The sequence below is a fragment of the Gymnoscopelus microlampas genome, assembly GCF_963454915.1.
Source record: "Gymnoscopelus microlampas genome assembly, chromosome: 6".
In the NCBI taxonomy this organism is placed as follows: domain Eukaryota; kingdom Metazoa; phylum Chordata; class Actinopteri; order Myctophiformes; family Myctophidae; genus Gymnoscopelus; species Gymnoscopelus microlampas.
Window position 1 is genome coordinate 22,715,552 of NC_139943.1, and position 13,506 is coordinate 22,729,057.

At 40.0% G+C, this 13,506-nt stretch overlaps 1 protein-coding gene across 2 annotated transcripts in view; it reads right to left on the reverse strand.

Annotated features, from left to right (window-relative positions):
- tmtc3 (transmembrane O-mannosyltransferase targeting cadherins 3) overlaps nt 1-13,506 on the reverse strand; it is a 57,618-nt gene that overhangs the window by 14,100 nt on the left and 30,012 nt on the right. For both annotated transcript variants that reach the window (XM_084060317.1, XM_084060318.1), the window contains exons 8-13: nt 8,857-9,005; nt 8,059-8,179; nt 5,402-5,513; nt 3,540-3,643; nt 2,287-2,456; nt 899-1,125 (exon numbers count right to left, since the gene is read on the reverse strand). In XM_084060317.1, the coding sequence (XP_083916443.1) occupies nt 899-1,125; nt 2,287-2,456; nt 3,540-3,643; nt 5,402-5,513; nt 8,059-8,179; nt 8,857-9,005 (883 nt within the window). The remainder of the gene's footprint in view (nt 1-898; nt 1,126-2,286; nt 2,457-3,539; nt 3,644-5,401; nt 5,514-8,058; nt 8,180-8,856; nt 9,006-13,506) is intronic.

Here is a 13,506-nt window from a genome sequence, read left to right on the forward strand (position 1 = left end):
TTTGTAAACTTTGACTCCCACATCACACCAATGAAGCATGGTATAAAATCCCAGGTCTGGACCTTAGCCAGCACAGCCCACAAGGTTCACAGAAGGTTACAGTCAAAGGACAGAACTATGTTGCAACCTTCTTGTTATCTTTCCTTGATCTGTTCTTATTAACTAGGGTGTTTCCAGTAGTGCCACATATTTGTGTATAGCAGTGGTTCTCAAAGTGGGGTATAATGGGGAGCCCCAGGGGTGCCCAGCCAAATGAGGAACAGACTAGCCCAATGAGAGAATGTATAAGAATGGCTATTCGAAGGTTTCACTCTGTTACTGTTATCTCCCCACCTACGACAGTTAAATAATTCCATATGAATCTAACCACAGAGCTTTAACATGAACTTTAATAAAATAAGCTTTAACATGAGTTTGGGGATTAATAAAAAGATTATTGACCCAGTCAACCCGAGGCAACTCATCCGACTCATCCGAGTCTATACAGACATATCATTTCCTGACGGAATAATTTCCAGTTCTGGTATGTAACACGCAAGTACAGATATAAAAAGGAGTAAAAATCCAGCATCTATATTATGAAGGTGTCAAAAACGTAACAGGTCTACGCCTCAGAGCTTGTTGATATCAACTGGTTATTAGTGTTGAGTGTGCAAGCTTCTGTCAAGTGGCTGCTTTATTTAACTATTGGTTAAATAGTTAATCTCTTAATTCTTGGACTGCATTTATATACAGTAGTGCCACACAAATGCTTGACATTCACATTCATTAGAATCATGACCTGAGTGAGTTTGTTTTGCAATACCTGAACCAAGATCTCTATATTGACTAATACATTTGTTCAGGTCTAAAGGGTTGAGTCTTTTATGCGTCCAAAACCTCCCCCCAGCCCACTCACCGGACTCCTGCATGAGCAGGGCAGAGTTGAAGAGTGCCAGCTTGTGGCGTGGGTTGAGCTCCAGGGCGTGGTTGAAGTTCTTCAGGGCCTCCGACGGCTCCTTCATCTCGATGTTGACAATGGCCAGGTTGTACCACAGGTCGGCGTTGGTGCGGTCCAGCTCCAGCGCTCGGAGGTAGGCGTCCCTCGCCTCCGTGGGCTTGTTCATCTTTAGGAGGAGTTCACCCCTGGGTTCAAAGTTCAAATGACAGGAGGTTCAGAGGTCAATCTGTTTTCTGTTTTCTCTTTCATTGTGTTGGTTTAGTGTTGTTGTTTTTTTACCACACCTAAACAAATGACAAATGTGTGGCAGGGTATTGCAATCGCTGTGCGTGTGTGCGTGCATGTGCGTGTGAGCGTGCGTGAGTGAGTGAGTGAGTGAGTGAGTGAGTGCCCATTTCCATTGAGTACTTATTGCCTGCCTCATGCCATTCTACCTTGCCTGCATTAATCAGACCAGTTTTCTGCCCGTTCCGTAAGCCTAGATCCACATGGGACCAGCATGGCTCCAATGGGGATCTTGGATATCACATGACCAGCCTATGACGTCAGTCGCCTATGACATATCTGTGATGTGTGACTCCAAATTTGGCCAAGACTTCTATCCAAGCTGACCCTTGTTGACTTCCATTATCAAATTAAATATGAAAGTATAAAACGTATATGGGAAAAACACAAGTGGAGGTATTTCTGAGGACTACTGGCAGTGTGCACAAGACATCTGGCGCTGATCGGTCTAGGGGTTTGCAAGATCATCTGCGGACACAGACACAGATAGACAGACACACTAACTTAACCCTAACACAGACAGACTAAATTAACCCTAATTATAGACGGCTAGACTCCTGCAGAGCCGTGCCATAAAAAACAAAACAGAGTGACTATTCATACGCAGATGTAAATAGCTTGCCCTCCACAACTCAGCTATTTGCACCCACTAGGAGTCTTTAATTGTGAATTATATTATAATTGTGTGGTAAATTTCAGGCATTCAGGCATTTAAGGATTAGTTACTCGATCTGTACATCTAGGATCAGTGCAGGAACTACAGCCTTGAGGACAAAATTAAGCATGAAATATTATGTGCTTTGACACAATAAGGCACACCTGAATAAAAGTATTGGTAAGAAGAGTGTAGGTAAAGTAAAGTTGCATGCTAGCAAATGTACTTAAATGTTGTTAGTCAACACAGGGTCATTTAAGAATGCAACAACCAGCAGATAAGGCAGATAAGGCACACACACACAAAAGAGTACATGCGCAGAAAGAAAAGGAAGATAAGGGACAGTGGATAAGATTCAGAGGAAAGAGGGCTGGGGAGGTGTGAATAAAATACTTCAGATTCTTACCTGCTGATGTAGGCTTGTTTGAAGTCTGGTCTCATGCTGATTGCTTGTCGGTAAAGTTGATCGGCTTCTTCTAACCGCGAGTCATTGGCACGGATCAGATTAGCCAGATTTATGTAGACGTTCAAGTGGTTGGGTGCCACACGTGTGGCATACTTCTTACCAGGAATGATCTGAACCAAAAGGGAGGACGTTAAGAACGATGACATGATGACTTTGTTGTTTATTGCCGATTTATTTTATCCAGAGCCTTTTAAAGCCAATCGGCTAGCCCGCCCGCCCTCCCATTCAGAGATGCCCATGAGTCTCTGAGCTCGAATCAAGTCTCGAGTCTTTGGCCTTGAGTCCGAGTCAAGTCTCGAGTCTTTGAGGGTCGAGTCCGAGTCAAGTCTCGAGCCTTTAGCCACCAGTCCGAGTCAAGTCTTAAAAAAAAAAAAAAACAAGTTGGTATTTTTTGGGGGTTCTATTCTTAATTGATTTAATTATGTATTTATATTATGTAGCCTAAGGCTGAAATACAGTTATGATGGTCCACAAACCCAACCCGAAATGAGAAATGCACAGAATGAATGTTTATCAAAATAGTAGGATACGTTCATTTAGGCTCCTTTGCATCTCATATCTTCTTCATCTTATCTTATCAACTGCGTAAGGCACAGGCTCACACACAGCCTGACCAAGACTACTGCTGCTAGTTAGTCTACATATTTTTTATTAAGGAAGACTGGCACAGTATATTAAGGAAGATTTGATTCAAATCAATTCATATTTTGATTAAATCGATGAACTGTTGCACCCCTACAACAGTCTAACAAAAGTGGTCCCCGGGGGAATAGGAAACCTAACCCAATTAGTACACATTGATCTACACAGATTATGGAACCCATAACCTTATGCTCTTATTAACATCACTGAAGACGAAAGCTTTTCACTCTTTTCTTAAGGGGTAGGCTGTGAAATAACATTACTCTTTATAAAAAATAGTCAAAGATAAAAATATCTTTGTATCTTTAAATCTTAATTCACCTTTGGTCAGAAAAGGACAATGAGCATGTAACATTAATGCCAACTTGCCAACAGCTTGCCATCAAACCAGGGAGACCAATAACAATAACAATTGTGTTGTCAAATCATATGCTATAAATGTCATGTCATTTTTGGATGATGGAGATTTTTTTTGTGAGGGACACATTTGAATACTTTTGACAAGAACAAACATTTCATTTGTGTGACACACTTCATGAAACATGACACACCTGTGGCATGAGGGATTTAGCAATCAAGTAGGAATCCTCTGCCTCTTTGGACTTGTTCAGGTTCTTGTAGGTTCTTCCCACGTTCATATGAGCACCGATATCATCTGCACAAACACCAAACAGAGAATAACAAAGGTTCACAACAGATCAAAGGAAGTAGTTTGAAATGCAGTCCTCTTGCCAAATAGGAATTAGCTTACAGGGTGTCTTGGACGGAACAACATAATAAATCATAAGAGCTGAGCAAGACGAGCCAATACGAACAAGGAGAAAAAACAAAAACAAAATATGGCATGCTGCGTAGTTCTCAATAAAACATTGTCTTTGTTTGGAAAATGAATAAAGTTGAGCGCTGAAAGTGGTTGTTATGACATTTACTGTAGAAAGTGACGCTTGATGATTAGAAAACCAGGAAATCCTCATCAAGTTAATGTGTTTACATACTTAATCTGAGGGAAACACTTGTGGGTGGTGACCCGACAAAAGCCATGTTTTGACTGTGGACGTGCTTCCTCCAACCAGATCCTTTTATTATTTAAACTGTCTGGCTTCTTTAACTAAAACAGTTCAATTAAGTTAGTACAATTAAATGAGTTATTTGGATCACATTCCTGGCTTCAAACCCTGGTTTCACACCCTTTTCTACCGTCCTTGATTCACCCGTCTCAAAGAATCTTTTGTTTTACTTTTAATGAATTTCTTCTGCATCTTCATCACCTCCCTCTAAATGATTGAGGTGGATCTACATGCTGAAATCAACGAGAGATGATCACTTTCTCTTGAATTCACGTGGTATTTGACATCGTCATTGTCGGGTGGAAACCGGGTCCGAAACCGTTACTTTTCAGGAAATTGAAAAACAAAAAAACCTGTTCCAATGGATTTATTATTTAGTCACAAACTCTTATTAATACTTTTCATTGGTTTGATATTTATGAAACCCACAGACTTCACCACTTTCACTTTTACTTAAAACATGTTCAGGAAATACCCAAATTAGCACATCTACAAGCTCACAACACATTGCTTGTATATCTACTATATTTGATACTTTCGCGGTGAAACTGTCATAAGACGGAGTAGGGCATTGATTTATGGAAAATAAATAAATAAAAGTTGAAATATGGAGATACAAGGTTTCTGCCCGACAGTGACGATATATAAAGAGCACGTGGTTCCAATGATTTGTACACTCTGCGTGTTTCTGACATAGATAGACATGACTCCCCTGGAATAGCGAAATGTGCCATAGCAGCCAGCAACAACAGTTAGGAGACTAGTTGAATAACATCTTCACGCTGAGCTAGTGATGCATTGCTATCAAAACGGCACTTTGTCAGAAAAAAAAGAAGGTTTTGAGGATCTAACAAAGTAGCTATTGAAACTTGAAAAAATAAATACAAACACAAATTATAAAAAGCAACACCAGTGTCCCATAACCTCAATCAAAATCAATTCCTATAAAGAGCAGGTCGTAATTTGTAAACTGGGGCGTAAGTCAGCGTGTGTCTGATGTTATTTTATTTTCACATACCTCCCCTGGAATAATGAAATGTGCCACAGCCAGCAACAACAACTATGAGACTAGTTGAATAACATCTTCCTGTTGATGTAGTGATGATTGCCCACTATCAAAACGGCACTGTGCCAAGACAATAAATAATTATGAAAATCTTTTTGGAGCACTTACAAAGTAGCCGCTGACGCAGAATGAATGAATAAATACATAAAGTGTGTGTGTGTGTGTGTGTGTGTGTGTGTGTGTGTGTGTGTGTGTGTGTGTGTGTGTGTGTGATATCATCATGTCCCCAAGGTACTTTGAAGCTCTGCAGATTGTCTGTGTGATGATGAGCAGCTCCTACCTGGCTGGACTCGGGTGGCCTGCAGGAAATACCGCAGGGCCTTTTCATAGTTGTTTTGGTTCTCCAGAGCATGGCCAACATTATTCCACAGCTTGGCATTGTTCTTGTTGACCTGGTAAGAGTTTTAAAAATGTGAAAATTATTTCTTTGATACACCGATGGCAAAGTGCATTGGCAACAAGTGACCAGGGCTGTTTCGCGTCGAACGAGCAGGACACCGTCGTTGGTTCGGGAGCCAGAGCCGAACCAGAGTACATGCATCGTCCAAAGAACCAGGTCAGCCACAGTTACCTGCATTACACCTGTATATTGAGATGCCAAAATACCAAGTTAAGCCATGCCAAGTGAATAACGTTTGTGTACAAAGGGCAGTGCTACTTAAAATTGCCTTATTCTCTGTACAAAATCCTAATAGCCAGCGCCATGCACACAGTCCATCACAGGTGTGCATCATACTGCAGGTGCGCTCAAACGCTGTTGGAGCGCACCCAAGCAAATGATACATAATAGCATTCACTTTCCTGTGTAGTTTTAGACAGTGAATGCTACAAAAATGTTTTGTGTAATCTGAGATTTTGTGCAATGTGAAACAAATTGTTTTCCATCTACTGTAACCAACCACTACTAGCCAACGTGAACGAGAAACATCTCTAAAATAAGATTGTATTCATCCAGTCAAATCCGCAATAGAGTTATTAATAAGACTGCAACAAGACTGCATCTTGTTTTGATTACTGCAAGGCCCTTTACGCCTGTCTCAGCCAAGGCTCATTACATTGCCTGCAGCTGGTGCAGAATGCGGCAGCGAGACTTATCACTGATAAAAGGAGATCTGAACCAAGGGGCAAGGCTTGGATATTTACGATGAGGCCAACACAGAAGCTTATGAATGGCCAGAGTGAGGCACTGTTTTACCCTGCGCCGACCTGCAGTGTCAGAAAGAATTTATTAACGCAAGTGAATGGGTTTTTGACAAACTTTAGACTAGATTTTCTTACCGTAATAAAAATTGTCATAAATTCTATATGCTTCCAGTCGCTAGTTTAAAGTCTCCTTTCAATCATCATGATATGCGTTTTGCTAAATTATGGTCCCATTTATTCTAAAATTGACGATAAAGTAGGCTATGCTCCAGGAGGGGCGGGATGATTTGATTGACAACCTACACAACCAATAGCATTCATTCCCCGCCCTATTCTTGATTGACAAGCTACCCAACCAATAGCATTTTTGGGGGTTGTTTTCCGGTTCGCTGGTCACGTGACTGGTCTCAACCAATAGCATTTGAGTTCCGGCGTGGCCAACTGTATATATTAACGATGGAGGAATGCACGTTTCTGAACTATCGGCTTCATTTTCGTTCTGTAGAAAGCAGGGGAGTGGCTTTGTCCATCCTTTTTTACAGTCTATGATCTGAACACATTACCCTGGTTTTAGCTACACTTCACTGGTTGCCAGACAAACCAAATCTCAAGTTAGCAAGCGCAGTAACCACTTTTAAAAAAGCACTTTTACCAAAAATCATCAACTCTATAATTATACTTTGTTGACCGGGCCCCCCTGGGATCTATACTTGGTCCCTCTACACCAAATCTCTTCGCCGAAAGTAGTTGAACTACAAGCTCAAAATGCGTTGCAATTAGGCCTGTGAATCTTCTGCTATCTCACGATTCGACTCCGATTCTTGGGGTCATGATTCCGATTTTTTTCCTTTTTTTTTCAAAACAAACGATTCTCCATTCAAAAACGTTTTTTTTCTCAGATTCAAAAACTATTTTTTTCCGATTCAAAACAATTCTCCATTCAAAACGATTCTCCATTCAAAACATAGGATTTCAAGATCTACTCCAGTCTGCTGGCATGAGAGCAGAGTACATTTACGTAGCTTTAATAATTGTAAAGGTTTTATCAACTAAACATACAAAGGTAAATCCAAGATCCCCAAAAAATATTTTTTTTAAAAATGAGAATTCTGAATCGTCCAACAGTAGAATCGCAATTCGTATTCGAAACGATTTTTTCTGACATCCCTAGTTGCAATGCAACACAATGTGAGCTTGTAGGTCTGCTATTTTCTGCAAATGTTCACCCAAGTACAGGACACTAGGGTTCATCTGGTTAATCTCCTAAGGCAGCAGCTGGGTGTGGGATTCTATGTACATTTCCAATTATTCTATACGAGTTGCTTGTTTATAAATGTTTGTTTTGTTTTCTTACTCTTTTGGCATCATTGATCATTGGTATTGTGTATTTTACTGTTTGGTATTACATAGCACTGTACAGGCAATTTGTGACTTTGTTAAGGAAGGTGCTATAGAATTAAATATTATTATCGTTACTATTACTACTACTCGATTTGTTTTGCACCCATCTTTTAACAAAATCAGACAGCTTCACTTGATGAATGGTGAGTGTCTCTTGGATGCTGAACTTTCTGTCAGAACAGGTGGTGAGGATGGGATCTAAAACGTCTAACCCCTGGCCCTCAATACAGCAGGATGTCTACACCCGATCTGTTCGCCGGAGATAGCTGATCTACTGTAGAAGCTCACAATGTGTTGCCTTCTACATCCATTTTTTGCAAATGTTGGAATAGGGACGCTAGGGTTCATGTGGTTAAAGGTTTTGCCACGCAGAGGAGCTGTTTTTGAACTCACCTTCAGGGCTGAAGTGAACAGTGTGTACTCAGATTCCCAATCCCAGTTCCTGTTGAAGGTTTTCATGGCATGTGTTGTAAGAAGCACTCCAATCATTAACCACGAGATCTTTTTCAGGTGTCTACAAAGGAAAAGCAGAATACAAATTTGCCTTACATGCATTATTCAGCTCGACCATTTCACTCGCATTTGTGACTAAAAATAGATACACGATCTGTAAAAAATATTTGAAATGGTTTCAATACTAATGTTCCTGCACTATCGATACCAGAAGCACACACACAGAGCACATACCCATGTACAGTCAGTCAAACCAACCAACTATATACAGTATAGGCTCAACTTATCACAAAGCCATTTTCTCATCTTATCCCGTAGCCACAATCTGAACAAATACAATGCTACACAGTGTTTTCCCTGAGGATGAAGTTGTAGCAGAGGTAGCGAATATATAAATAATATCGGAGAAAGACAAATTAATACAAATTGTGCTCAAAATAAAAAGTCAGGTCACGGTGGACCTTTGGACCACCTGCAGGCAAAACACTCGGTGAGATCAAAGAGTTTTAACTCTCTTTCAATGGGTCTGGATGGACCCCTCTACTCCCCTCACAAGTTTGTAACATATGAACCGACCATAACTCCACTCATTTTGTAGTTAACACCTACACTTGTTGAAAATTATTCGGACATCGGATGGAGCACATACCGGTCTTTAGAAGACTACAAGGTCCAGGGTACACAGATGAAGCCTACTATTTGTATGGTACTGTGGCCTAGTTTAGGACATGCACTCACCCTTTATGTGAAACAATCCTGAATCCATGTGCCACAAGCACACAGAAGCCCATGCTCGGCACATAAAGGACCCTCTCTGCCACGACAAACCCCACAGGGAAGAAGAGGTTGGATGCAGGAATAAAAGGCAGGACAATCAAAGACAGAGCCTGAAACAGAGAAAATATGACATTAGAAAGATTGCACTCCTAGAGTGCATACCTCGGCCAAAAAGTGTCACAGCACAGAGTCTGACATGTAACAAACATAAAAGACAGCCAAAATCATTTGAATAAACTAGTACTAGGCTTTATATGAAAGTACTCCTAAGTAACTGATATAGTTACAAGCGTCTGCCAAATCATATGTAACCAATATGTTAAAAAAGAATGAAACTCTTCAAAGCATTTGAGTCATGAAGTTATGGGTTATATAAGCAATTGCGGTAATTGGTATACAGGGAAAAAAAACAAGACCGCCAAAATATTAATTATAAAAAATGTATCCCACTCTTGGATGGAATCTGTAGTGGATAGTTCCATCTCAAATGGAAAGAAAATACAGCCAAAGAACTGGCTTTATAGTTCATGTCCAAAGCAGTGAGGTAGTGATGTGATGTAGCTGTTGCTCAAGATGTTCAAGGCTGCCCGTTGTCAGAAGTGAACTTTGTGTGGATAAGTGAAAGGAAAGATTGTGTGTGTAATTATATGCAGTATAAATGGATAGAGGTAGACTAGACAAGCATTCAGTTTTTGCTTGATAAGCTATTACAATTTCAATGGAATCAATTATACTGAAGTTAGTGACAAAATACACTTCATACAGTATATGAAACAGGTCACTTACAAATAACTTTTATTTTGTTTATCAGTCATTAAATATTCCACCACCAAAGTGATAACTTGGGTGATACTGTACATGTAAGATCTGGTGCAGAGCAAATAATGCCTACTGACACTTTGTTACGTTTTTTTGTGTGTGTTCTTTAGGTTTTAAAGCCTGAGAACTACTGCAACAAGACAGTGGGCCACGCAACAGTTCCACTTTACAGGTTCACACGCTCACTGCTTTGAAAGGATGTGCAAGCCTAGCCTACATGACAAAGGTAGCGGTCTTTATAGTAGATCATAAAAAACTCATGGGAAACTAATTCTGTTCCGCTTCCAGCTTTCTTACGGTGCAGATGCTTTGCTACTTGCTCTCGCCTCAGCATGCATTCTTCTCATGATATCCTTGTCTTTTTCTGCGAGAAGTTATGGGCAGTGAATTCTGGATACTTAAACTGTACATCACTGGGACTATAATTCCTTTGTAGATCTAGTGGGCTATTGCAATATTTCAACATTTTTCAACAGACCTCCTCAATACTACCCTCACTCACATAAACCGCAGAGAATCTGAGAATAGCAATGGCCCTACAGCGGAGCCGCTGCCGCAGGTGATGAAGGTTCTGGTAGAAGGCCTGCCAACCACCCCCACTTCCCAGTATATAGCATCTAGCCAACATACTGTATAATCCCTGATTAAAAAAAGCTGTGCACGTTGATAGCACAGATCTCGTTACAGCAGGAAACAAGGGATAATATATAGATTCGTTTTTTTTTTTTACAGGCAATCACTGATCTGCAGCTACTCAGTCAGGAGTATATATAAACTGAATGTTGGATGTTTAAAATGTCCTTGAGCTTTATGGGATTACAGTCACATGCAAGATAACAATCTTTCCTACAGAGACTTGGTTTTCTGTGTTTCGTGTTGACAAGTTTGAGAGGATTCTCGGGACAAGCCAAGAGAGGGGGTGTACAGTATGTCATATACAGTACATACACACATATATACATTAGGCCAAAATTCCCACCAGCACATACGTGTAAGTTATCTAAAAATCGAACGGACGGATATGCTTAACATTCACTGAGACAGGGTTCCCACACATTTTAACAATGAATTTACAAAACGTTTTCAAAGTAGTTTACCCCATTTCCAGGCCTGCAGCAATGATGAGACTCATAAACATTTTGTTCTATCAATGCCCTCTAGACATCTACAAGCTGACAACGTATCACGGTGCAACACGTTGTTAGCTTGTAGATCTATTATTTTTGTCACGTGACTTCCTGTATACATTAGTCCACACGTATTTCAAGTAATGCTAGACATGTTTTGGGACAAAACATGAACAAAATCAATAGCCAAAAACTATGTAAATTATATCCAAACATTCAGTTAATTCCAAACCTTTTCTAGGCCTGGAAAACTGTTTTTTTTAATGTCTAAATATTTCATGACCGTGGGAACCCTGCTGAGAGTAGCCTGGAGGATGCTATCTACTCTTCGATGAACCCTAACTATTTTGTGTGACCCCCATGATGTTGCCTGTATCAATTTTGCAAACAATATGTCTCATAATCTATAGGCAGACTGCAGGATGAACCCAACTGATTTAGTTGACACTATGGCCTTTCCTCTAGTGCCTCCCTCAGTGATTATAACCATCTCTGTTTGTTTGTGTGTGTGTGTGTGTGTGTGTGTGTGTGTGTGTGTGTGTGTGTGTGTGTGTGTGTGTGTGTGTGTGTGTGTGTGTGTGTGTGTGTGTGAAATTCTCGCTGCTTGGTACAATTGCCAGATAAGTTGAGAAGGTTCGACTATGTAATTGGCAACGAAAATAAAGGGGGTTTTGGACACATACAGTATACAAAAATGACTGACATATACACTTTGTTCAAGAAAACACAAGACGCAATTGTTTAAAAGAAGAGAAGTTGCTGTGTGTGAAACCAATTAGTTACGACACCAGCAACAGCAATGAGAGTAAAACATTGAAAAAGTACAGTTGAGAGTAGACACAAGAATAGAAAATAACTAAAAAATATTGTTTCTGAAGAAACTATGTGGGCTTTCTTCAAGACAAAAAATAGTCGTATAAAAAGTACGAATTCAGTCAAGGTCCCAGGCAGTGCTCTGTTTGACTTGGTATCTATGTGTGTGTTGTGTGTGGGTGTAGACTTGCCTCCGGTTGATCAGATTGGGAGCACATGTTTCCATTCTCCTAATTGTCATCAGTTACACACCTCTGTGTGTGTGTGTGTGTGTGTGTGTGTGTGTGTGTGTGTGTGTGTGTGTGTGTGTGTGTGTGTGTGTGTGTGTGTGTGTGTGTGTGTGTGTGTGTGTGCGTGCGTGCGTGCGTGCGTGCGTGCGTGCGTGCGTGCGTGCGTGCGTGCGTGCGTGCGTGCGTGCGTGGGGGGGGGGGGGGGTTGGGGGTTGAGAGGGGGATATGGGGTGTGGGGGTGGGGAGCTGTGGGGTTATGTTGACCAATGCACACCATTAATGTTAAATTGGAGGTTGAAATGTACTGGGAGTTTTGCAGCTTGAAATGTACAAACGTTTTTGCATCAAAATATACTTTGAGTACCATTGTTCAACATTTTCAGAAAATCTACAAGCTCATAACGCGTCACATTGTAGATAGACTGTATGTGGTTATTGTAGGTTTTGTACTAATAATAAAATAGGAATAGGGAGGGTCCAAAGTTTTATCACTTAAGTTTTAAAAGTTAAAAACATTTTAATGTAAAAAGTTCAGGCCTGTGTGTCCACAGTAAGCTGAATTTTCAAAATTGTGAATGGAGTTTCTAGGTGAAAGTAGTTGTGACGTACCAAAATCTTCCATTGACTTCCATTATAATTTTAACTTTTAAAGTGAAATATTTCTAAAACTACAAAATATTAATCTTATTTTATTTTATTATAAGCTTTGTAGCTCAAGACCCACAGGAGAAATCAGATTTTTGCCTGGGACTCAAACAAGTGAAAATAGCAGATCTACAAGCTTGTAGATCTGCCATTGTCACTACTTCTTAAAAGTATTTATTCCCCTCTAATTACTGGATTTGTATTTTTATATATATATATACATTTAATGGAATTCTTTGTATTGTATTCTTTGTATATTTAATGGAATTTGTTTTTACCGTACAATATTCTAATTTTAGAATTTTGGGGGGAATGTTTTGAAAATCATTTGAAATAATAACTAAAAACAAAATGTAGGAAACCAAAAATTAAGTGGTATTTAATTTACTCGCGACCCACAAAAATTGGTCTGCGAGCCACATATGGGTCCCGACCCACTGTTTGGGAAACAGCACTATAGAGGGCCTCAGAGTTGTCAGTCCAGTTTATTGTTTCTAGGAACTCTTAGGTAGCCTACTACAGTTACCGCCCTCAAACTAGAGCCAATCGTGTCACAACCACCTCCCTTTTCTTTCAAGTTTGTTTTGTCATTGTGCCATAAATAATGCAGAATAAAGGTGGGTACAAGAACTGGCATGAAGGTTCTTCCACAATTCTTCTTTTGAAGAATTGTGGATAAAGATTAGTCAAAGTCTACATAAAATACTTTGTATTATAAGGATAGGGTGTTTTTTTGTCCCATTGTCCTAGTTGTCATCATGCCGATCAGTCAGGACAAAACAATGTATCCCTTCATTCAGTATATTTCTCCACAGCGGTGATACCGCTCCATGCAGTTGTTAAAACGTGTTATAGTACATTAACGTCTTTTCAACACAATAACACTTACACAGCATAAATATTTTGTTTTGACCAAACGTGAATATTTTTTTATTAATAACTAGGAGGAATGTGCATGACTGACCAAAATCAAAGTC